The sequence below is a fragment of the Parasteatoda tepidariorum genome, chromosome 8 (genome assembly GCF_043381705.1).
Source record: "Parasteatoda tepidariorum isolate YZ-2023 chromosome 8, CAS_Ptep_4.0, whole genome shotgun sequence".
In the NCBI taxonomy this organism is placed as follows: domain Eukaryota; kingdom Metazoa; phylum Arthropoda; class Arachnida; order Araneae; family Theridiidae; genus Parasteatoda; species Parasteatoda tepidariorum.
In genome coordinates this window covers 90114353-90136997 of record NC_092211.1, presented here as the reverse complement: position 1 = coordinate 90136997, position 22645 = coordinate 90114353, and the positions used below count along the sequence as shown (strand labels likewise).

The following is a 22645-nucleotide window of genomic DNA, read 5'->3' as shown; positions in this document are numbered from 1 at the left end:
AGACGTAGCGAAAATAAAACAATCTGGTTATAACATTAAATAACATTAATAAATGAGGAAAATAAACTTATCTTTTGTAATGAAGGGGAAACTTTTCCACATGGGTACCTGATTTTATTTAAAGAATTTTATTAACAAAAATTTTACGTTCTTAACGACCGAGGCGTTTAAATCGTTCACCAATAATGCGCACATCTAGAACAATCGTGTTGCCCATGCTTTGGTTTTATATCTTTCTTGAATATTTGATGAATATTGGAGAGGTATAGACGTGTGATATCATTAAATGATAACGGAATGGATTTTCCGATAATATTTTGAAGTGTGTTCTGACTTAAATGTTTGATATTATTGGGTGATATTTGTCTGATATTTCGCTAATATTTCTAAAATCTGTATTGTTTTAATTAGAGCTAAAGAAATTTTTTATTGTATAATGCAATGATGAAGATGTTTAAACCTAATTTCTACATGAAAGAAATGATTAAATGATATTTTGGTAACAATCTATAATGAAAAATGTCATGGTTTATTCTCGAACTTCCTCGAAAACTTCAAATATCTATCTGGCATCGTTAAGATATTGTACGAATGTTTTGTGTTACTTGAATATACTATTTAATTTATCGTTAACTGGAGATTAGTATATCGTAATTGTATCGTTAATTTATACATATCATTGGGGAAAAAAGAGCTACGAAAAGTGAAGACAATAGCTATATCAACGATTGTTTTATTTTTCGCAAACTACAATTTCTATGTGAAGTGAAGTGATTTTTATCCAATTCTTACAAAAATGGAGTAAAAGTCGTTTCAGTTAACATTCCTTTTGCTCCTAACTTTGTTCGAAATGGTAAATATTTTGGATGGAGTAGAAAACTAAGCGATAAAAGATTTGGAATTCTAATGCTAGGGCGGAGAGTACAAAATAGAGGGAGAAAAGCAAAAAAAGCGGAATCTTTGCAATTCAAATTAAGCACTAAAATTTCAAAGGTAAACACTTGTATAAGAAATATATAGAACAGCGCACCACGGAGCACACCTCCGATTCCCCCTTCCCACAATGAAAAAAGAAATCTTAAATGCCATATTTCAGCGTCAAATAACTTGAAAAGATCGTCTGCCACTCATCCATTGAAGCAGCACAACTGATTCGAAGGTAGCCCTTCTTGCTAAAGAGTCCACATTCTAAGCTTTTTCAATACCTGTTTCACAGCTGCAGAAAAGACTTCAGTAAGGGGCGGAGGAGTGGGAGATGTACCTGAAAATGGCGGTCTCCTTTGATCTCCTTTCCCTGGTTTTCTTTTCTTTAGGAGACACCCAACGGATTCAAGTTCAAGGTTTGTGAATGGTTCTGACTGCTTGATAAAAACGCTTCTCGATTTATGTTTATATTTTGTGTATCGAAGGCCTTTTTCTTCTTCTGGAGATTCGGAAATGTCGTGATTATTCTTCTCTGCCGCCATGTAGAAAAGGGTAAAATTAAAACAGTTTTTTTTTTTTTGAAGAAAAATTGGAGTAGTTACTTTCTTTTTTATTTTTTTTTTCTCACTGAGGTTTGATTGTATTTTTTTTAATGGAATAATAGATGGTGATCTCAAACATTATTATTAACTTTTTTTTTATTTACTTAAAAACGATTTCTTCAGCATACACATACGAACCATCTCCTGTCTATTTATTGGACGTTGGGGAAGCACGATTCAATAAAAGAAATGGTGATTAAGAAATTATCTGCCAATTGGAAATTGGAGAATATGTAAAAAAAATTTGGAAAATATACCCCATGGGCATTTTATTATTTTTTAAAAAAAAATTTAATGAAAATATGAATATTTTGAAAAATTCTGAAAATTATTTTATTTCACGCTTGTTTCTAAACATTTCCTCATTTTAGAAACGAACCTTTATAATGTTTATTATAATTGGAGAAATATTTAAAAAAAATTACGTAATAAAATCTGTAGTTTAAAGTGTTCAAATGTCTGAACTGCTATAACAGGTTGGAAACAAAATGATTTTTTCCTTTATTATCGACCTCTTCTTTAAAAATTCTTTAAGAGACCTCTTTCAGTGCCATCTTTGATTTTTGATGATCGCTTTCTTTACCTCTTTTTGTTCAAAACAAACTTTTGATGATGTCATTAGACAGCAATAAACATTAAAAGAGAGAGAAAAAAAATGGTGTCATTTTATTAGATTTTAGGAGAACTGATTGATAATTTATGTAATTCCAAAATGAATTTTTCTTCTTTTGAAAAATGTAAAGTAATAAAATGTAGTACTCTTACTGTAGTAAATACTTACATTACTGTAGTAAGTACTAGTACTGTTGCACTCTTCATCTGTTCTTTTTTAAAATTTATTTTTGCTTAAAAACTGCTTTGGATGTTAATGAATAATTCTCTTTGATAAAAAAAATATATATCGATATTTAGGAAACTTCTGAAACTCTATTCACAATTTAAAATTCTATACCGAATAGATTTGATATCTAGCATTAGTTTAGTTGAGAACACTAAATAAAAATTATTAATAAACATTAAAGTACAGATTCGCTACGCGTTTAAAAATAAAAAATACACTGATTTAGAACTACAAAATCAGACAATTACAATTTTTAAACTGATTTTTTAGCATTTCGATTCAATGCCAGAGTAAAAGAAGAATTCATTTTTTGGCAATAAAGGTAAGTTATCATTCATATGGAAGGGTTGTTGTTAAACAACGATAAGTCAACTGAGTTGAAAAATAGGGGAATGATGTTTCGAAGTTTTGAAACCAAGACACATTCTTTGTTTTGATTTCAGTTCATTCTGCTGTTTTAGAAACCTTCAACAGCAATAGTCGTTTGGGGGTGCTTAATAATGTAAACATAACTTCAGCACCTTGAGGGGGGGGGAGAAGGGGTTAACAATTTGTTTATTTTTATTGATCAAAAAGGAAGAAATGTAACACTGAAATCCACTTATTTCAATTGTTTTATTTTGTTTAAATGCAAAATAAGGAAAAATTATTCAGTGAGTGTATTTAGAGAAAGAAATTTGGGAAAAAAATGTTCTTCAATGAGTCTCAGGGGTCAAAAGTTTTAGTCACAGAAGATTAAAAAACGAATATTTTGTTAAGAAGTTAATAAAATTAACTAAAAAAAAAAAATTTTTGTTTTTTGTAAAATTACATCACTCAATCGAATTTAATCTTAAAATTAAATTACTACGGTTGAAGTCAAAATTTAGAAAGAAAAAAAACAGGAGGGAGGTTTTTCTTATTGTGACTTTGTTATTAGCTTGTGATTGTAATAAGCATGTGATTTGCTTATTTTTGCTGACAAGGGAAGAGGGGGGGGGATCCAAAATTTCCCACTTCATATTTGAACATCCCCTAGAAGAGAGGGAACTATCTATAGAAATAGTTCACTTTTAAAATCTGTTTAAAATGGTAGTCAGAAGGTTGAAACTAGTTTTTTTAAATGTTGATTGTTAAGAAAAATGTTAACTGATGCGAAAAATATGTGACTCATTATTGTTCAACAGTAAACCTTTACTGTTGCATATTCTCTGAGCTGACGTGATTTTCCCCCTCCCTCAAAATATGGATGTTAATTAATAGCCTACTAGATCTAGGTGGCTATGTTGTAGTAGGCATTATTTAAAAAATTATGATTATTATCAATTATGCTTTTCATAGTGTGAGAGAATAAAGAACTAAGACTAAAGAACTAATAAATTAATAAATAAGTAAAGGTAATGAACTAAGAGCCTGTAAAACCTTTTTTGGTGTTAACCCCTAAATGGTGTTGATTAACACGTATTTGTATGACTTTTATTAATCACGTATTTATTTATTTTCTTTAATAGCGAGAATTTCAGAGGAGGGATTTTGTCTCACTTTATTTCTGATCCCACAAAGATGCTGAAAATTTGAAGGTAAATTTTGCGAATATGCTGTGAGGCTGAAATAGCGTTTAAGTTAATGGAAACGTTTTACAAAATCTTTCTAATAGCTTCATACTTACTGTATTTTCGTTTTGAAATGATTTAAAATCGTGCATAGGCTGCTTCCTATCAATGTTTTCCAAGCGCTGTTTCTTTTCAAGGAGGTTATTTATTTAATAAGTTTGTTAAAAGAAAAATAGAAGTCATTGCATTGATATTTCGAAGAATGTTGCAGAAGTCTTGGTTTTTGAAACTATGGTACGTACTGCAGATGTATGAAATGACCATTCAAAAGATCTAATTCTCTGTAGTGGCCAACACTCGACTCATTATTTAATTTTATTTAAATCATCTATTACTTAGGAAGAAGCACAACATACGTTAGACTTCTGACTTGATACTGAATGAGTTATAACCACGTGATGCATCTGTCCAATGAGAATGCGCCTGGCAGTCATTATCTACAAATTTATTTTATTTTGAAGTCCAATTCGAATCATGGCTCGAAAAACAATTTGAAGCATAAAGTTAAAGTGACAAGCTCGAATTTTTGCTGGCCATTTTGTGAAGTTCAGATAATTTGAATACGGTTAATGCTAATAAAATATCTTTTTCATTGTTTTACTTTTATGTGTGTCCATAAGACTCTAATGCCTTTTCTTTATATAAGGAAGATCTCTATCTTAAGATACTTTCACGGAAAGAGTAAAACGGAGTATAAGTTAAAGCAGAAACATGGGTGAGGTGGATTACAACTGCCTATGCATTGAGTCCTTTAAACATACATTATCGATTATAGTACATCATTTTTGAAAGTTTGTTTCGATACATAATTGCTTGGCCTGAACTCAGAAATGATGAATGAATCTCTAAAAGGAATTCAAAGTTTATTACTGAAATGTCTACCTGTTTGGAAAGGGTTATTCAATTACATTTAAGTACTCAAAAAATTTAAAATGAGAATGAAAGGCGTGATTTTCTTTTTTTAACTTTTGTAACAATTGTTCATTTTAATTCATTCTATCTTTATAGTTTTCTACATCAACACTATTGAGTGCAAAATTAACTATTTACAAATTACAATAGTGAGCGTAATGACAAGTCCGACTTATTACAAATTAATACTATTGTATTGATATACTTTGCTTTGACTATATTAGTACGATGCCAGAAAGTACTAATTTTTGCGTATATAATCGTGTGGGTTGGCAAAAAGATAATATCTTTTCGTTGTTAAATTTTCTCATTTTTAATAATTTTTTATAATTTTCATAATTTTTACTCTTTTTTTTATTAATAAACCTTTTACCTAATTTTTTCCTTTTACTATTTGTTTTCTGCGTTCGTTTCTTGTTTTCTTTGCGTTATTATCTGCTTGAGAAATTTCTGCTGAGTAAATATATACGTTATAAATGCTAAAAAGTTGTGGTAGTCTCGGAAAACTAAAACTTATTCTCCTTATCTTTAAAAGAAAAAAAGAGTGAAGAGGAAATGTTCTATTACCAGAGTGCTCAAAATCTCCAAAAGGTAAAAAAAAAAAAAATGTTTTATAATTTTTAATCTTTTGAAGGTGTTTCAAATGCATTTCCGACCAGGCTATCCCGGCCCCAAGAGTTACATATTAAAAATTGTGCTACTGGGATTTTTAATAGCAAAATTATGCAACCAATTTAGGAAGGGGAAGAAAAAAAAGAAGAAAAAAACATTCGCAGAATGGTATTTTAGCATAAAACATTATATAAGTTTAACTATATTTAGAGTTTTGAAAAATCTTTCTGTTTTTGAATAATTTTTGTTAAAATAATGTTAAGGTCTTTCTTTAAAAAAATCCGAAAATATCAAATGCACAGTCATTAAAAACCCAACAAAAATTACTAATTCGATCATTTTATTGTTTGAAAGTTTTTAGGAAACTTAAAATCACCAGAAATTGTTAACGCTGTTAAGAACTGTTTTTCCAAAATTCTAACATAACGAACTTTCTTATCTTTTTAGAAATAAGATTATTTTATTGTATCATCAAAAATTCGCCGAGAACAAAAAATTATGAAGAGAAAGATCTCTTCTGATGTTGTTAGGGTAGAATTTTTTTTTTCCAACTGTAGAACGTACATGCTATTTTATAATTTGGGCATTTATTGTAAAATAACAAAAATGGAGCTTATATTTAATGTGAAATAACAGAAAAATTTTCACTTTTAGTTATCCACCATAAAAATTTCCTGATTTGATAACAATAACAATTTAAAGCTTAAAAAAAAGATTAAGATATAAAGATAAAAGGATTAAGATATTAAAAAAGAAAAAAAGATTAAGATATTTCTTAAAATATTGTTTTTTCTCTTTCAGCCTTTCGCTTTTAAGTTTCTTTTCATTTTTGCTCAAAAATTTAAATCTGTACCTTATTTTTTTTTTAGTTTGTCTTTTTGAATAGGTTATTTTAAATTGTGATTGTTTAGACTTTGATTATCATACATTAGTTTATTTTATGTACATGGTCTAAAATACAAACATTTGAAATTTTACATCAAACTTGAAATACTATATCAGAATCATTTCTTCTATTTTAATGAAACGATAGATGGTTCGTGTTTCAGATGTTGTCAAAATAAATAAATAAAACAAATAAAAATTAAGATTCCTTAAAAGTAAATTTATCTTTCAACTCTTTTCGAATGATATCTAGTGCTGCTCTCTATTGAGTATTCATATAACAAAAATATAATTTTTTTATTTAATTCAGTAGTAAATTCAGTTATCGAGTATTACCACTAAACTTTACTTGCTTATAACTTTTATCGTAAATTTGTAAAGATTTATTTGGAATTATGTAGTTTTCAGCGTTATTTAAAACCAATTTTCTCATCATAACGGATGCATAATTCATAATAAATAAACTAATTTTCCTTTTAAAAGAAGGGATCATCGGTGAAAATATACTAATGGCTTGTTTTTTTATTTAACTGCAACCGCATTATTTAATGTTTATATTTACATATGAATTAGATTTCTAAGAAGAATATTGTTTTCCTTATTATTTAAAAAGAACTTTTGATTTTCATTTCAGAGTTATATCTCTCCCATTCAGTTTTCACCCCGCAATTATTTAATTTGCATACTATTTTATTATGTAAATATTTTATTTTCGACTTTAATTGCATAACATTTTTCTATGTAATTCATGTTTGTAATTGCTACATTTTAACGTGATTTAGTACTGTATCTTTATATGATTAGATTATGGCTTTGCAATCTTGATATTAATTTTGATAAATAACAAAAATCTTGCTGAACCCAAAGTTTATTTTTGGATTTGATTCAGTTTTGGAATAAGGTCCTTAACCCCTTAAGGAGGGGTATAAGTTTAGTTTATGTTCACGACTTTGTTTTATATCTTGGTAATGGAAAAATTAAATGTGTTAGTTGACAACTTCTATATAGTTACTAGCAGAGTTTATGGCATTTTGCTAGCAAAATTTTAAAGTCCATTTTTGAAACTACAAAAACATTTACTAAGCAAGAAATTATATTGTTAAAATAGCACATAATTTTCATAAAATCATAATCAACTAAAGTACTCTGATTGATTTAAATCTGCTTCAGGGTTCCCACGGTCCTTAAAAGTCCTTAAAAACTGCTTAATTTTTATTTTGGAAAATAAGGGCCCTTAAAAGTCCTTAATTTTTTAGCATCACTAATGGATAAGCAGAATGTTACATAAAAATCTAAATCTAATAAACTAAAAGATCCTTAGATTTTAATAATCATTTTATTCAGTTAACATTGCAACTTAATATACTGTTTTTAATTTTTGTTCAGTTTTTGGTTGCTTTAAAATGAGTTAATTTTTTTCACCAGAATGTTTAGTAGCATTATGTAAAGTTAATTCTTAATAGCATGTTTGGATGGAAATAATTTTGTTTAAGTTCATCATAGAAGTAATTATAACATGTTTGCTGGTCTAGTAGTGAAATATAAAAACTTCCTGTAATAATTTTTTCAATGTTTTTGCCAATTTTCTTTCTTTATTTTTTTTTTTAACATACATGAAAACTTAATTTTACAATTCAATTTCAATGAAATCATTAAAAATGGAATACATATTAGTTTCATTTGTTAACTTTTACAATCTAAATGACGTTAACTTTTAACAATCTGAAATTTTTTTCTCCTGCAAAAATTACCTGGTGCTTCTTTGCCGAGGCCTGTTAATTAATACAATTGTTTATTATTATTTTTTTTTATTTATTGATGTTTTTAGAAAGGTAAATAATTGGCACTGTCACCGGTGGCATAAGTCCTAAATTTTTCAAAAAAGTGCTTAATTTTTTTAAAAAAAAGTCCTTAAAAGTGCATCATTTTTGCTTTCTTAAAAGAGTGGGAACCCTGTGCTTTGCTCTCATTTAAACCTAGTTGATCTTTCTTATTAATACTTGCATACATAGAATAACCAATTCGAAATATTTGCATAAATGTAGCATTCGTCGGAACAACCAGTTATCAGAGAGAACAATGTATGGCGGGTGCGGTAAAATATCCCACTTGAGCGCTTCCAAATAATTTTTTGTAATACGAGGCCGACCGTTATCATGCAGAAGAATAACTTTGCTTTGTCTTTGCTCTTATTCTAGCCAATTTTCTCGTAATGCGTGGCTCAAACGAATCAATTGTAACCTATATCGATTGCCCGTAATGGAATCACCAGGTTGTAGCAGCTCATAGTATACAACATCATTCACCACTCTTGAAACGTCGAAACCATTCGATACATGATTTATCAGTTGGAGTATTATCACCATAAACTTCTACAAGCAATCCATGCGCTTCAGATGCACTTTTCTTCCAATTAAAGCAGAAACGTAAAACCTCCCGCAAATGCTGCTGAGTTACCACTAAATTTCACATATTGAACAAAGTAAAAAACAGGGTTTTTGTATGAAACTCAAAGCGATATAAACTGAATATTATTGACAGATGTCTAACCTCTCTGAAACCACCGAAACCAGCTGTCACTATGAAACAGTCATAACAGCCAGAGCCATCTTTTGAAAACGGATTGAACTAATTTGTACTTCCAATAATTGTTAATGTTCAAAAATAAAATCAGGTAAGAAAGAAAAAACAATTTTTTTTTCAAGACATAAGAATTTAAACCATTCTTTCTGAATCACTTTTGCCTTTCTCCCTTCTTCAGTGGTCTGTTAAACTTGTGATTTCTTACTCAAACCTCGATCCATCAAAGCTGGCAAATATTGTGAGATTTTTATACCAATATCATTCATAGTTTTCATTGTTTTTTTTCTCAATTCTTATTTCTTTTTGTGTTTCAAAAGAACAAGTGTTAAAATGTGAGAAATTTATGCTGTAGAGAGTCCTTTTCCTTCTTCAAAAACAGGTTGAATATTAGCCAGGGTTCGCCAAGTGGGCCCACTTTGAAAAAACCCGCCCGGGTTTTATTGGTTGGGCCCACCTTGAAAAAACCCACTTGGAACAATAAGTGGGTTTTTTCAAAAATTTTTTTTTCTTTTTTATTAAAGCTTATTGATGAACATTTAATTTTATATAATTTGTTGTAAGTATAAATTTGTCAAATAGAGTTGCTTGATTTATATGATTACGTTTTTAATATTTGTAAAGTAAAAAAACTCTAATCTATGATTTCATAATACTATTGAAAACTTTAAGTGNTAATATAATAATATAATATATTAAAAAAAATTTAAAAGAAACAATTTTTTTCTTTTTTTACTAAGTGATACATCAACAAATTTAAACAGTTTTATTTTCTAGCTTAAAAAAAAAAAAGCTAAAACTTTTTATAGGAGAACTCTTTAAAATTATTTATCTAAAAATGAAATCCTTTTCCTAGGGTTAATTATTTGAAAACAAATGGGACAAGTAATCCCCCCAATTTTCCCCCGGTTTTTTCAAATAAAACCCAATTTTCCCCGGGTTTTTTCAATAAAACCCAGGCGGGTTGGGTTTTTTCAAAAATCCCCGGGTTTTTTCAAACCCTGATATTAGCACTTAAAATTTTTTTTGTTTTTTTAGATGCACACACTTGCCCAGTCAACGTTCAGCAAGGCCCCAACCGTGGCGTTAATTAAATAAAAAAAAATTTAAAATATATACATAAAATATTTTTCAATTGCACAGTATTAGAATTTTAGATCAGAAATAATATGGTTGACAGATGACAGTGGTGGCTTATATGGAGATAACAATATGTAATGACGGTTAAATTTATATCGCATAATAAGTTAATCTGAGGTAACAGCAGTTGCAGGTATCGGGGTCAAGTGCAAAGTAATTTTACCTCTACAATACCCAAGACCAGCAGAAGGAACCTACAGCTAAATCTAAAAAGAGATCCAAGGGATCAGAAATCACAAGAAAAGTTAGAATTAGTTTTTTTTCTTCTTTTTTTTAAATAAAAAAAATTAATAAATAAACAAAAAGGGATCAATTTGGCATAGTTTGTTGATAATAACACACTGTGGTGGTGACAGTAGTTCGTCGATAGTTACGTGAATTCGGCTTTCCCACAAACTGATGAGTGAAGACAAGGTGGCCAGTTCATTTGAAGGTACTGTACAGTTCAAAAGTTGAGGCAGTTAAAGTGAAGATGGTTGGGGGGCAGTCGTTAAAGATTATTGAAGTTTAAAGTCAGACTATTAAGGTCAGTGTTGACAAATCATCCAAAGTGATTTCGTTTAAATTGGTAAAATCACTGGATAAAATGGGTGTAGGCGGCCATCAGAAGTTAAAATCGACGTAAAGAGTAGTGATTGTTAAAACCAGTTGAAGTCAAAAGAATCCAGATGGCTGAAATTAAAACTTAGACAGTAAATCAAGATGGAGTTGAAAACTTGTGTATAAGTTAAAAGGGATTGAAGTATACAATCAAGATTGTAGTCAGTTGATCAGAGGCCAGAACATCTTCTAGCGTTTGTTAAATGACAATCCTCCTGTTGGCCTATATTGCATACCATTGATTTTCTTCCTGGTAATTTTTCATGTAAGACCCACAAAGTGTCTGGAATCTAGGGCAGTGCTTTATAAGGTGAACTATGTCCTGTCTCCTCACACTGCAATAAAAACATGAAGCTGAATAATTTTTTTTGATAGATCCCAAACACTCCATTTAAGAATAAATACAAATTGGGCTGCAGTCATTTCAGGCTTGGATCCTTAAAAAACATGTATGTCACTGGATCTCCAAGATTTCTTTCCATTGGTTAAAAGTAATTTGTTTGATATAGGTTTCGACTCGGTTCTTTCCCCCGGTGTCTTAATGTCGATTTGGCTGAACATTGTTGCCTCCTTTGCAACCTCATCAGCTTCCTAATTTCCTGTGATCCTCGTAGATGCCTTGGCTTCCATTTAAAGTATATTCATTATTTCACATTGATTTTGTTTCCTCAATAATCAGGAGATGTTTATGGGGGTCAGCAAGGCTCAGTAATGATGAAAGAAAAGTCAGCATAGATCACCCCATGGGAGAGCCATGATTATTTAACTATTGTAGTGCTATCTGAATTGCCAGGACCTCAGCCAAGTAGATACTGCTATTATTTTCCATATGGGCCGAGTTAGTATGGGTCGTAATTCCTTTCTACTTTATGACCATAGCCTGTCTTGTAATTAGATTATCTTGTTCTCTGGTTTCCATTCTGACCCATCTGTATAAATCTCGAGTCCTCTGTTAGAAGGTTTCTCAGGTCAACACAAGGGTATTTGAGGGATGTAGTAGACTGGGTTTTTGAAGAAAGGAATCTGTAAATAATATGTTATGTAATGCATAATGTTATATGATTATATATAATTGGAAATAATGTGTTTTGTAATATCTCAACCCAGTTAGTGTCTTCTGTTCTCCAAGCCCATCCATTTCGTTTCTGAAAGATCTCGTCAGTAATGGATGGGCTTCACCCCTCTCAGTACCTGGAGTGTCCTGTAGGATTTGGTTATAGTGATGTTCTTTGATTGGGTAAACAAAAATAGGGCTTTTATTTTTAGAAATAGTTTGTTTATTTTTAGAAAATTTAAAATGTAATTTTTTTGTTTAAATTAACAAAAATGCATTTAGATTGTGCTGGTAAATGTTTTTTTAAATGCAGGATATTTCTGAATCGGATACTTCCAGGCCTGGAAGCCAGGGTTTGGAAAAGCCTAGCCCACTTGAGTTTTTTTCAGAAGTATTTTTATTTTTAGATGTATTTATGAAAGGTTATTATTACTTATTATATTTATGAAAGTTTACCATTACTTGTTTTTTTATGAAAGTTTATCACTTGTTTTGTTGCAATGCAACCATTTTTTTAAAAAAATGTTTTAGATTGCCAGGTTATTATGTATTTTTATTTCTTAACGGCAAACAGACTATAACTTAAAAATTATTTAATTAAAAAATCTACGAATTTTTTATTCTATTAACATAGAGTTAGTTCCTGAGTTTGTTGGGATAAAATTATGTTTGTTCGGTTACCATTACAACTTATTCTACAATTTTGTTTTTTAAATTCTTATTTAACTTTTTGAATTATTGGATTGACTTTTTGAGTTATTTTGAAACTAATTTGAACTAATATACAAATTATTTGAATGTTTTTCGCCAGATAGATTATTTAGTAATGTTGTGTAGAGTTATTTCCCAATATTACAGGTTCATTTTATATAAAGAATTCCACTTTTAGTTTTAAGCCAATAATTTGGAATAATGATAGAAATCAAGTTGTACGAATAGTAGAGAGTAATATTAAGAAAGGATGATTCCTGTATCAGAATTTTTTCGAGCTATCTGCGACAAAATTCTCTAGCACTAATATCTTTCTGCAAGAAACGTTTAATGCTAACAAACATATATGTTACTAATTTAAAATAACTGTGTTTACAAAACATTAAAGCGCTGTGTTTACAAAACAAAAATTATATAATTTTTTTTAATTGAACATTTAATAATTTTTTATTCTAATATTGTGGGGGATATTCTCACATTTTGTTGGGGGGGGGATGCACAATTTATTTCCTTCTTCACATTTTTTAAATAATCATCACAATAAAAAAAATCATGTAATCCGTAGTAGTAATTGCCGACAAAAAAGATCGACTCCTCAAGCGCGTGTTTCGTTTCAAGATTAGGTTCTTGTATAATATCGTATAAAAAATATCGGATTTAAAAACTATAGAGAAATCAATAACTGCCGAAAATACAATCAAAACATTACATCGATTTACGATGCTATTTGCATAAAATGAGTGCACCAAAAAGTGATTGTCCAAATGCATGATTCAAATATTACGTGTAAATTTCCGTAGAAAAAAAATTTAATATATATATATATTTTCTTACTTTTCAAAAGAAAAAATTTTCTGCCGGAGCTCTGTAACGTTTTACGACAATGTCGACGTGTCGCTGCTATTCTGCCATGGGGAGGATGGTAATAAACATTACAAGTAAATACTTTTAAAAAATAAATAAAATAATTTATAGGTTGAATATATTTTTCCTTTGAAATTCTTTCTTCATACTTTTTTTTTAATATGAAAAAAAATTTTGAATCTCAATTTTTGCATTTCACTGTACAATTCAGGAAAAAATTTCTAAAACCTAAATCAATTTTAGTGCAATTATAAACATTGAGTACTAATTAGTTTCATAAATATGTTTATATGATATAAAAAAGTAGTTTTTATATTTGATAATAATATATAAAACTAATTTATCTATAAATTATGTCTTACAGTTTGCTTACAATTTGCTTAAGAAAATTCAATAATTTTTTCAAGCCACATAAATAATTTTATTTCCTAAAAACTAATAGTTTTTCAGAAATGAAGTAAAGTGATATTTTTACTTTTGAAGTAAAATCTATTGATCTAGTTAAGTATCTTTTGAACAAAAAACACCTTAAAAGAATCTTTTTTTTTTAATCTTCAAGTGAGCCCATTTTTTGGTCTGGGCTTGCTTTGGCAAACCCTGCTGGAAGCACACAGAACTTGGTGATTATTTTGATAGTACCAATATTGTGTCAAAGTCTACCCTTTAAATGTATGGTACTAAATTACATTGTTGAAAAAACTGATGATAGAATTATGGGGGATGACGGAAATTTGACTTTCTGTGTTACATGCATTTGCGTTTTCGTGGGGGAAAGTGGGTGGTTGTCCCTTTTAATGATTGGAAATTTCAATAAATATCCTTAATATTTTCAAGAAATAAAAATATTTCACAGATTTTCATCAATTTAAATTAAACTTAATTATAAACAAGCTGAAAATTAAAAAAGAAAAAAATAATTTTGCAAATATTTAGAAGGTCCCAGGTGTGAAATTTAGAAAACTATTGTATTTGTATGTTTAATTTACATTCTCCTCAAAAGGTAAACGCTCATGGTTACATGTTTCGTCAAGTTTTACCCAAGTTGGGTAAATATCAATTTAGTTGTAAAAATTTGACAAACATTGTTAAATGCGTTGTCGTTTATCTTTTCTGTTTACTTAGTTGCTAGTAAAACAGCAATGTAAAAAGCTTCTTTATCCTTCTTAAGAAGATAAAACTTAATTTTTCTAATATTTTCTCTTTTTTCATCTTCTTCGATTATGTGTTAATAGAAGCAGAGATGTTTCTTGTTGGTCTCACGGGAGGAATTGCGACTGGTAAAAGCTCTGTTGTGGCAATTCTCAGAAGTTTGGGAATAGAAGTTATTGATGCTGATGTCATTGCCCGAGAAGGTAACTGCATTAAAATATTCTAGTATGGGGCAATTAAGTAGGAAAAATTAATTCCTATAATTTGATTTCAATTAATGTATTTAAAATAGCAGCTAAATGCTCAACTAAGTAAATTTGAGTTTTTTATTTTATTTTTTACGTCATACTTGATCTACTTTGACAAAATTTTATAAATGGTCTAGAATTTATCTTTCTGGAATGAGTTGTATTCAAACCTTGAAATTTTGGTTTTATGTATAGTTTAAAAATAAGCTTAAATTTTGCTAAAAAATTATTTGAATATTTTTGAAAGGTAGATAAACAATAGGCATACAGTGTTTTCATCATGGAAAAAAAAAATGGGTGAGAATTTCTCACCCTTTCTCAAAAACAGGGTGAGATTTCAAAAAGTTAAGTGAGATTTCTAAAAACTAAAAAAACACAAGAACTCTTGAAAAAAAAATCATTTCTTTAATTATGATACATTTTTAACGTCTTCTATTTTTTAAAGCATTGAATATTTTTGGTGCATCATCATAGAAGATTTTGCCTTTACAAGGCATTTGTCCATCTTACATTACATTACATCTACATTAGCACATAAAAAATTTAAACATCTTACATGAAGAAACCTTACCTACGATAAACACGTGGTTGCAGAGAAATGTGTTCTAAAAGGGGTTCCGTGGTTGTGTTCTGTTGTTTGAAAAGGTTCTGAACAATACTGGTAATTAGGGAAGCTAGATAACGGGGCAGATGTTGAAAATAATGAAATATCCAGGAAGAAAAGTGAAACGGATTTTATTCTAAAGGGCGTAATTCGAAGCTTTTTCCAAAATGCGAGAAATTCGCGAATTTTGAAATTGATTTATAGGAATTTCTCGCGGTAATAATTTTTTTAATGCGAGAAAATAAAAAAATATGCGAGATCCTCGCATTCTCGCGCTGTAGTGAAAACACTGGGCATACCCTCCAGCTACTACGGAAATTAGTTGTAAAATACTGAGTTAGGGATTTAAAATAAAAAACTATGGAGTGAGCCAAAAGTATAAAAAATTTCATTATTCCTCTGACAAGTTCCTGCACCCACTGTGCTACTTTATACGAGAGTAAGTTTCCATCTGCAATGCGTCTTGTTATTAAATCATTGTATAAAGAATATCTGAATAAAAAAACAAGATAATCAGAAAACAAAGCAGATTTAAGACGAAAGCAACATGATTTGAAGGTATCAAGACATGGTAACTCAAATTCGAGATTCGCTTGTTGCAATGACATATTCAAAATATTAGAGTTTTGAAAATCATGTGGAAAGGGCCAAATTGTTTTTTAACATTTATTTATCAAACGAGAAAACTTCTTCCAACGATGTGAAGCTTCGATAGAATTGAACGTTTCGAATTCACCTGTCATAATTACGTATTAAATATATTGAAATTCAAAAAGAAATGGCAACAAAAAAAAAGACGAAGTACTGCGGATTTTTTTTTCTTTTTCAAGAGCGTAAAGTTGTGATAGAATTGTCACCCATCGAACGCATCAAAAAGTGATAATTAAAAGTTAACATGTCGTGACTACATCGTGTGGAGAATTTCAAAATTTGAAATTAAGTTCAAATGACATGGATTGTGAAAATTTTTCATTCAGAGGGCAAACTGGATGGTCTGCCCCTCAAACCCTGTATTTATCTCTCTATTCTTCCTTCTCAAATGGAAGTAGTTGGATTCTCAGCTTTATTTATGTACTGTTCCTCATGGAAAGTATTCTGAAATGTTTTCAATTTATTCTCAAATTTACAGAAACTAGTTAGTTACATTCATTTAAAATGAATGTGCACGCAAATTTCTATGTCCTGCGTTTAATTTGCATTTAGAAATATTTTTTGATGCTAAATAAATTATTTTCTACTTGTTTGTGAAATTGATTTAAGGCAATGATTTTTCTGAAAATCAGATGAAATAAAGCAACTGATTTAAATTTCAGCAGATCTGGTTTAGATTCGAAATACTTCTGATTAAAATTAAGAAAAAAATTTATGTACTGTAATATGTTCAATGAATTACATGTATCTTCTGATATTTACTGTTCATATATACGGCCTGCGTTCATATATACCTTTAGTTATTACTGTTAAAATGGACTTTTATTTGTAGTTTAGTAATTTGATGTATAAGTATATTTGATTTACAGCTTATGTAGTATTATTATATAGCGTATGTATTATCTACAAGGTTTTCTTTTAAAAATTTAAAATGTTCATTTTTTTAATACTAATGAGGATTTTAGTTACAAGCATGACAGTTTTACCTGTCCTAAAAATAATATATTAGAATATTATAGAAAAATAATGTGTGTTTAATTATTCTTAAATAAAAAAAGTTTTTCTTCCAATTTTCATACCATTAGGCTTTTTTTTTTAAATGTTAGTTGGCAAACATGTTTGATGGATTTCTCATCTATTTAATCATATTTATGCAAAACCATTTATTAACCCAATGTTCTATTTTACATTGCACTGCACTTTATGAATCCTTTTTTATCATTACAAATGAAATTGTAAATGTTTTACATTTTTGTTTTCGCATTTAGTTGTTGAACCTGGTAAAACGGCTACAAAGAAAATTAGGAAAGAATTTGGAGATGCTGTGTTTAATTCCGATGGAACTCTAAATCGCCAAAAAATGGGCCAAATAGTTTTCTCACAACCAGATAAAAGACGCCTTTTGAACTCTTTTACACATCCTGAAATCTACAAATCAATAATGTGGAAATGTCTGAAATTATTTTTTCTAGGTATAAATCCATATTTCATAATCTCTTTTCAGACTTTCAGGTTTATTTATTTTTGATCATAAGTTCAGTTACATAAACGCTAAAATATTTTAGCAAAAAATTTGAAGCTATGTGAACACTCAGATTTTTGTGTTATAATTAGTTATGGAATATTATTATTTTTTTTGACTCAAGTCTTTTATTTAAGATGGTTTTAAAACAATCTCCCAATGTTTTTATGCATTCTGAATCTGATTTTTCTTAAATTTACAAAATGTCACTTAAATGTGTGCTGTAAACCTTTTTAGAATTGCATTTTTAAAAAACAATTATGACCCAATGAATTAAATATTTTTCTACTATTGATTCATCATATTGCTATAAAAAATGTATTTAAATGACAAGTGTTACATTCACTTAAAGTAAGATTTCTCCAATGCCACATTTTAAAGTTATAATGTGTCACGATTTCCTGATCAACATTTTTTCATTTACTATATGATTATTAAAGATTAAACAAGCATCATTTTATTGTTTATTAAACTTTAACTAAAGCTTAAAATATATTTACTTTGTTAGTTATAAGGGAATATTGTTTAATCAGAATGTAAGTATCAATTTTTCTGTAGGTATGTTTCACATTACAAATAAGTTAATCATTTTATTTGTTGTCTAGGCCACCAGTTTACTGTTATTGATTTACCATTGTTATATGAAAGTGGGAAGATGGTTAAATATCTGCACAAAACAGTTGTTGTTTCCTGGTTAGTTGATTCATTTACTTTACATAGCCTAGTATAAAAGGATTTTTGAACATATTTGAAGATCAAGGGAGAAGAACAGTTTATGTCCTTTATTCTCAAAAATGACCACTTTTTTACATTTTGGGGATTATTAAGTTTTCACAAATCAATAATGTTGAAAATTGGTTCTCTCCAAAAGTTATTACACTGTGAAGGTGGGTCGTTCTGGGGAAAAAACTGTTCCTGTCTACGGGTAGAAAAGAACTAAAAAAGTATTTCGAAGGAGATGAAAGGAACACTAGTGAGAAAGTATTGATTGGGAAAAATTTTGATAAAAAGAAGTTCCTGTTCATCCCAATTTTTAAATTATATTTTTTCTCAACATTAAAAATGTGCAAATTTTGTTTTGAAATTTTTAGCGGATGTAAATTAATGCTTGTGACTTTCATGTATCTTTTTATATTTAGGATTTCACTCAAATGCTTGCTCCTGAAAATTTTCAATCCTAAACTCGTTTTTTTTTTAAATCAACTTTCATGGACATAAACAGTTTCACCCTTTGATTTTCTTTTTTTTAATTGGTTCTGAATCTTGACTTTTAAAAATATAGATTCAAAAACAAAGTAAAATTTATAGTACCCTCTTTTTTTTTCTCCAAAAGAACCTAAATGAACCTTTTTCAAATACAAATAGTTCTGTAATATATCTTTGATAAAAATTATGAATGAATGAAATTCGTTTCAAAATGTATAAGCCAACTTAAAAGTTTTTGTGATAACTCAATATTGATCTGGTTCAGAAACAGCAGCATTTATATGTGAAAAAAAAAGCTGTTTCTTTTTTCAAGTAATAATTTTTATGAATTCTGTTTCTATCAAAAACTTTGTCTGAAGTTAAATTATTTAAACAAATACTAAGAGTAATGAAATATATTTTAATTCCATCTTCTATGATAATGAAAACAAATGTGTCATAGGAATTTTAGGTGAAGAAAAGATTAGGTGTTGCTATTCATTGACTTATGAGAAAAGTCTGTAATTTTTTTATGTAATAATTTTAAATTCCAATAGTGTCTAAAAGCTATTAAGACAAATATCTACACTTCTGAAACATTCAGGTTAAATGGGTAAAAGGAGCTAGTAGAAAACTTAAATAATATAATTAAAATTTTTTGGTTAAAGGAGAATTTTATAATTGTTGCAACACTAGTATTTTTTGGATGAATATAGCATTATTAGAAGTTAGTTGAAAAATTCAGATTTTATTTTTAATTTAAATTAAATTTAATTAATTATAATTTAAATAAATGTTATTTATGGTAGAATATTCAACAGAACATTAACAAGATTAATATTATTGATCATACCAAATTTATAAAAATATGTAAAGAATTAAGAAATCTTTATTACAAATGTAAATTAGTGAATGGTCCCTAATAAATTTTTTATTAAAATTCATTACTTGGTTCAGCATTTCTTTAATGAAATAATTAAAACAAATTTAATTAATTTTGAATTGTAAATACAATGAATATTGAAACTAAACATTTTTGTCAGAATAAATTATATGGTTCTTATACTCATAATATTTTACAAATCTGAGATAATTAAATTTTTTACTCCAATTGTTTTTAAATCAAATCATTAAGAGATGATTTAGAGTATTTTGGAATGATGAATCTGAATAACATAAAATTTTTTGCGGCATTTAAAATATTGAAGGCTCCTCTCTTCCCACGTTTTTTTTTTAAAAACTCTTGCCTCTTTCTTTTTAAAACCTTGCCTCTAAAGTTTTTTCCTAAAAGAAATTTCTGTACATTAAAGGAAATATTTTGAGAACACGAAATGCATAAAATATGTAATTCTCTTAAAACTGGTAAGAGCACTGAAAAGTTTAAAAGTAGGCCATTAGCTTGCCATTGATGAAAGCTCTTCACCAACGATGAAATTAACAAGAGAAATAGAATTTTCTCATGCTATTAAAATTTGGTAAAGTTTAGTTTAACCCTTAGCGATCAGCGAAAACTCGAGAGATTTTGGTCCGATTTCAAAGGGAGGAAAATGGAGCCTGAAAATAAGAATATCTTGCAAAATTGCTCATGAGAGTGCCCCACTGAATTCAGCGCAGTATATGTGCACATGCGGACCCGTAAGTATTTAATCAAACATTTAAAATGATCGACGCTTTCATACGCTACAGAACGACGGTGACTTAGAAATGGATTTTGGTTGAATGAATAGTGAAAACGTTAAATAGAACAATGTGAAAACCGCGCTTTTTGCATAATTCGTGGCGCAAATCGACATGGTAAAGAAAATGTATAGCAAATATATATATATAGAATCTATATATAGAAAATATCATGTCAAAGAAAAAATTAAGTACTTTTTAAAAACACCTAATGAAAAAAAGCACATTTAAGGGCTTTTAAAACTCCAAAATAAACACATTTAAGCTCTTTTTAAAAACGCTACACACCCTGAAGAATGTATTTAACCCAAAAAAATTGAATAAAATAACTAATTAAAGTTGAGATTATACTTTGTTAGAAGAATAACTTCAACTGTGGAATTTGACTTTATTGAATAGGAATAATTAAAATCTTTTTTTAAAAAAAAAAAAAACACGATAGAGATTCATTTTTAAAAAAAATCTAAATGTTCGAAAGCTACTATAGAAATGATTTCAATCATCTTAATTCAATTTTCACCTACAAACCAAAGATTTCTGTTTATAACATTCAACACGTAATTAAAAGCACATTTAAATAAAAATTTTAAACATAAACATAGGATTTTTTTGACTTTTGGCAGATTTTCCGATTTTATAAACTTTAGAAGAAAAAATAATACGAAAATGTTATGTTGAATGTCTTATTTTTTCTTACTATTTCTACATTACTTTGTTGTTTTACTTTCTTTTTATTTTTAATCGCGATTTATATATAAAGCTTAGCAGTTTGTTTGACCCTCAATGTAAATATATAGTAAAAAAAAAAATTAAAATAAATATGCAAATAATTTAAATGTTTTCCTATTGTACAAAATAGCTTAATATGCTTTTTTTTAAATTTATGATTTGAGTTGATTGATATTTTTAGACTGTTTATTCCTTTAATACTCTTGTACCTGTAAACATAATCTGATTAATACATAGCATTAGGCAATTTACTTACACATATATGCATAGCTTATTCTGTAAAATGTTTGACAAAGTTAGCAATAAAAAAACCAAAAAGGTGAGGATGTAAATTAATTTATGTGTTTTAGTGAGCCTGACCAACAGCTGCAAAGACTTATGGTTAGAGACAGTATTTCTGAAGAGGATGCTCTTGCCAGGATAAAGTCTCAAATGTCATTGACAGAAAAAGTGAGTCGAGCAGATTTTGTGATTAGGAACGAGGGTGAGAAGGCAAGTACAACTCAACAGGTGGAAGAAGTTGTAAAGCAATTGAGATTACTTAGGACACACTGGAAATACAGATTTGTTGTTCTGGGATGCTGCCTTGTAACTGTAACCGTGTTAAGTGCAGGTCCTTATTTACTATACAAACAACTAAATTAATTTATTTCAACAGATCCCAATTGTCGAGCCAAATGAGCAATTTCATTAATTCTATTCCCTGCACGGTTTCTCCGTAGCTTATCGAAATTTTAAGTTTAAATTAATATTTCAAATCAGTTTTGAAATAAGATTTTTTTTATAATATCTTTGTTTTAATATCATGCGAGTGAAATGAAAAATAGTTTAATTATAGAGTATGTAATACATAAACAGCTTTTTAGTAATGTTTTAAACAGGACTCGAAATTAATGATAGTCCTAGACCATCAAAATGATGGATCAAATATAATAAAATAAATGATCAATGGTCCCTCAGACCAGCAAATGATGTAAAGGGATGACATGCTGTTTTTGTTTTTCAGTTTTGGTCTATGTTGCTGTCACAAAATAGAATACTTCGTCATAAATGTGATATACATTTCATGTATTGTAATTTTTTCTTTAAATTCATATTATTAACTTTTCCATAAAAAAATTTAATAGAGATATGTAAATGAACCAGTAAAAATGTGTACAGATTTGTAATATCTTTTAGTTAATGGTCTTTCGGACCAATTTTACATAAACTGGAGGCATGCTGATAATCAATTAGGAGTAATATCCCTTTCAAGATTGGTGATAAATATAATTCTGTGTGCTGCTATGGTTCATGCAAAAATCACAGAACCTAAACCTAAGAAAAAACTAATGTATCTATAATATCATGTATAAAACTTTATATATATATATATTTTATTGTTACTGTATATTTTTATATTGATTTAATGCAATAAAAATATTTATTTTATGACAAGTTAAATTATTGATTCAAAATTATTATCTTCCAAACTTCGTACATAAATATGAATTTTAATTCCATTACATGATTCTGAGCATGGCTAAAAGTTTAACAAAAGTAGAGCTTTCTAATTTTAATGTG

The 22645-nt window shown here is 28.6% G+C and overlaps 1 protein-coding gene across 6 annotated transcripts; it reads left to right on the top strand.

The window, feature by feature from the left end:
• Nucleotides 1-1252: 1252 nt before the first annotated feature.
• LOC107442149 (Dephospho-CoA kinase) lies at nucleotides 1253-22513 on the top strand. 6 transcript variants are annotated; one of them, XM_016055628.4, is made up of 6 exons: nucleotides 6926-7065; nucleotides 12056-12164; nucleotides 14550-14669; nucleotides 17238-17441; nucleotides 18097-18184; nucleotides 21433-22513. In XM_016055628.4, exons 2-6 carry the CDS (start codon nucleotides 12158-12160, stop codon nucleotides 21725-21727), a joined length of 714 nt encoding a protein of 237 aa, XP_015911114.1. In that variant the 5' UTR covers nucleotides 6926-7065; nucleotides 12056-12157; the 3' UTR covers nucleotides 21728-22513. The 6 variants fall into 6 exon arrangements, with proteins under 6 accessions (XP_042901533.1, XP_042901532.1, XP_015911115.1 ...); XM_043045599.2 differs by lacking the exons at nucleotides 6926-7065; nucleotides 12056-12164 and adding an exon at nucleotides 1253-1340; XM_043045598.2 differs by lacking the exons at nucleotides 6926-7065; nucleotides 12056-12164 and adding an exon at nucleotides 1341-1476.
• Nucleotides 22514-22645: the final 132 nt, after the last annotated feature.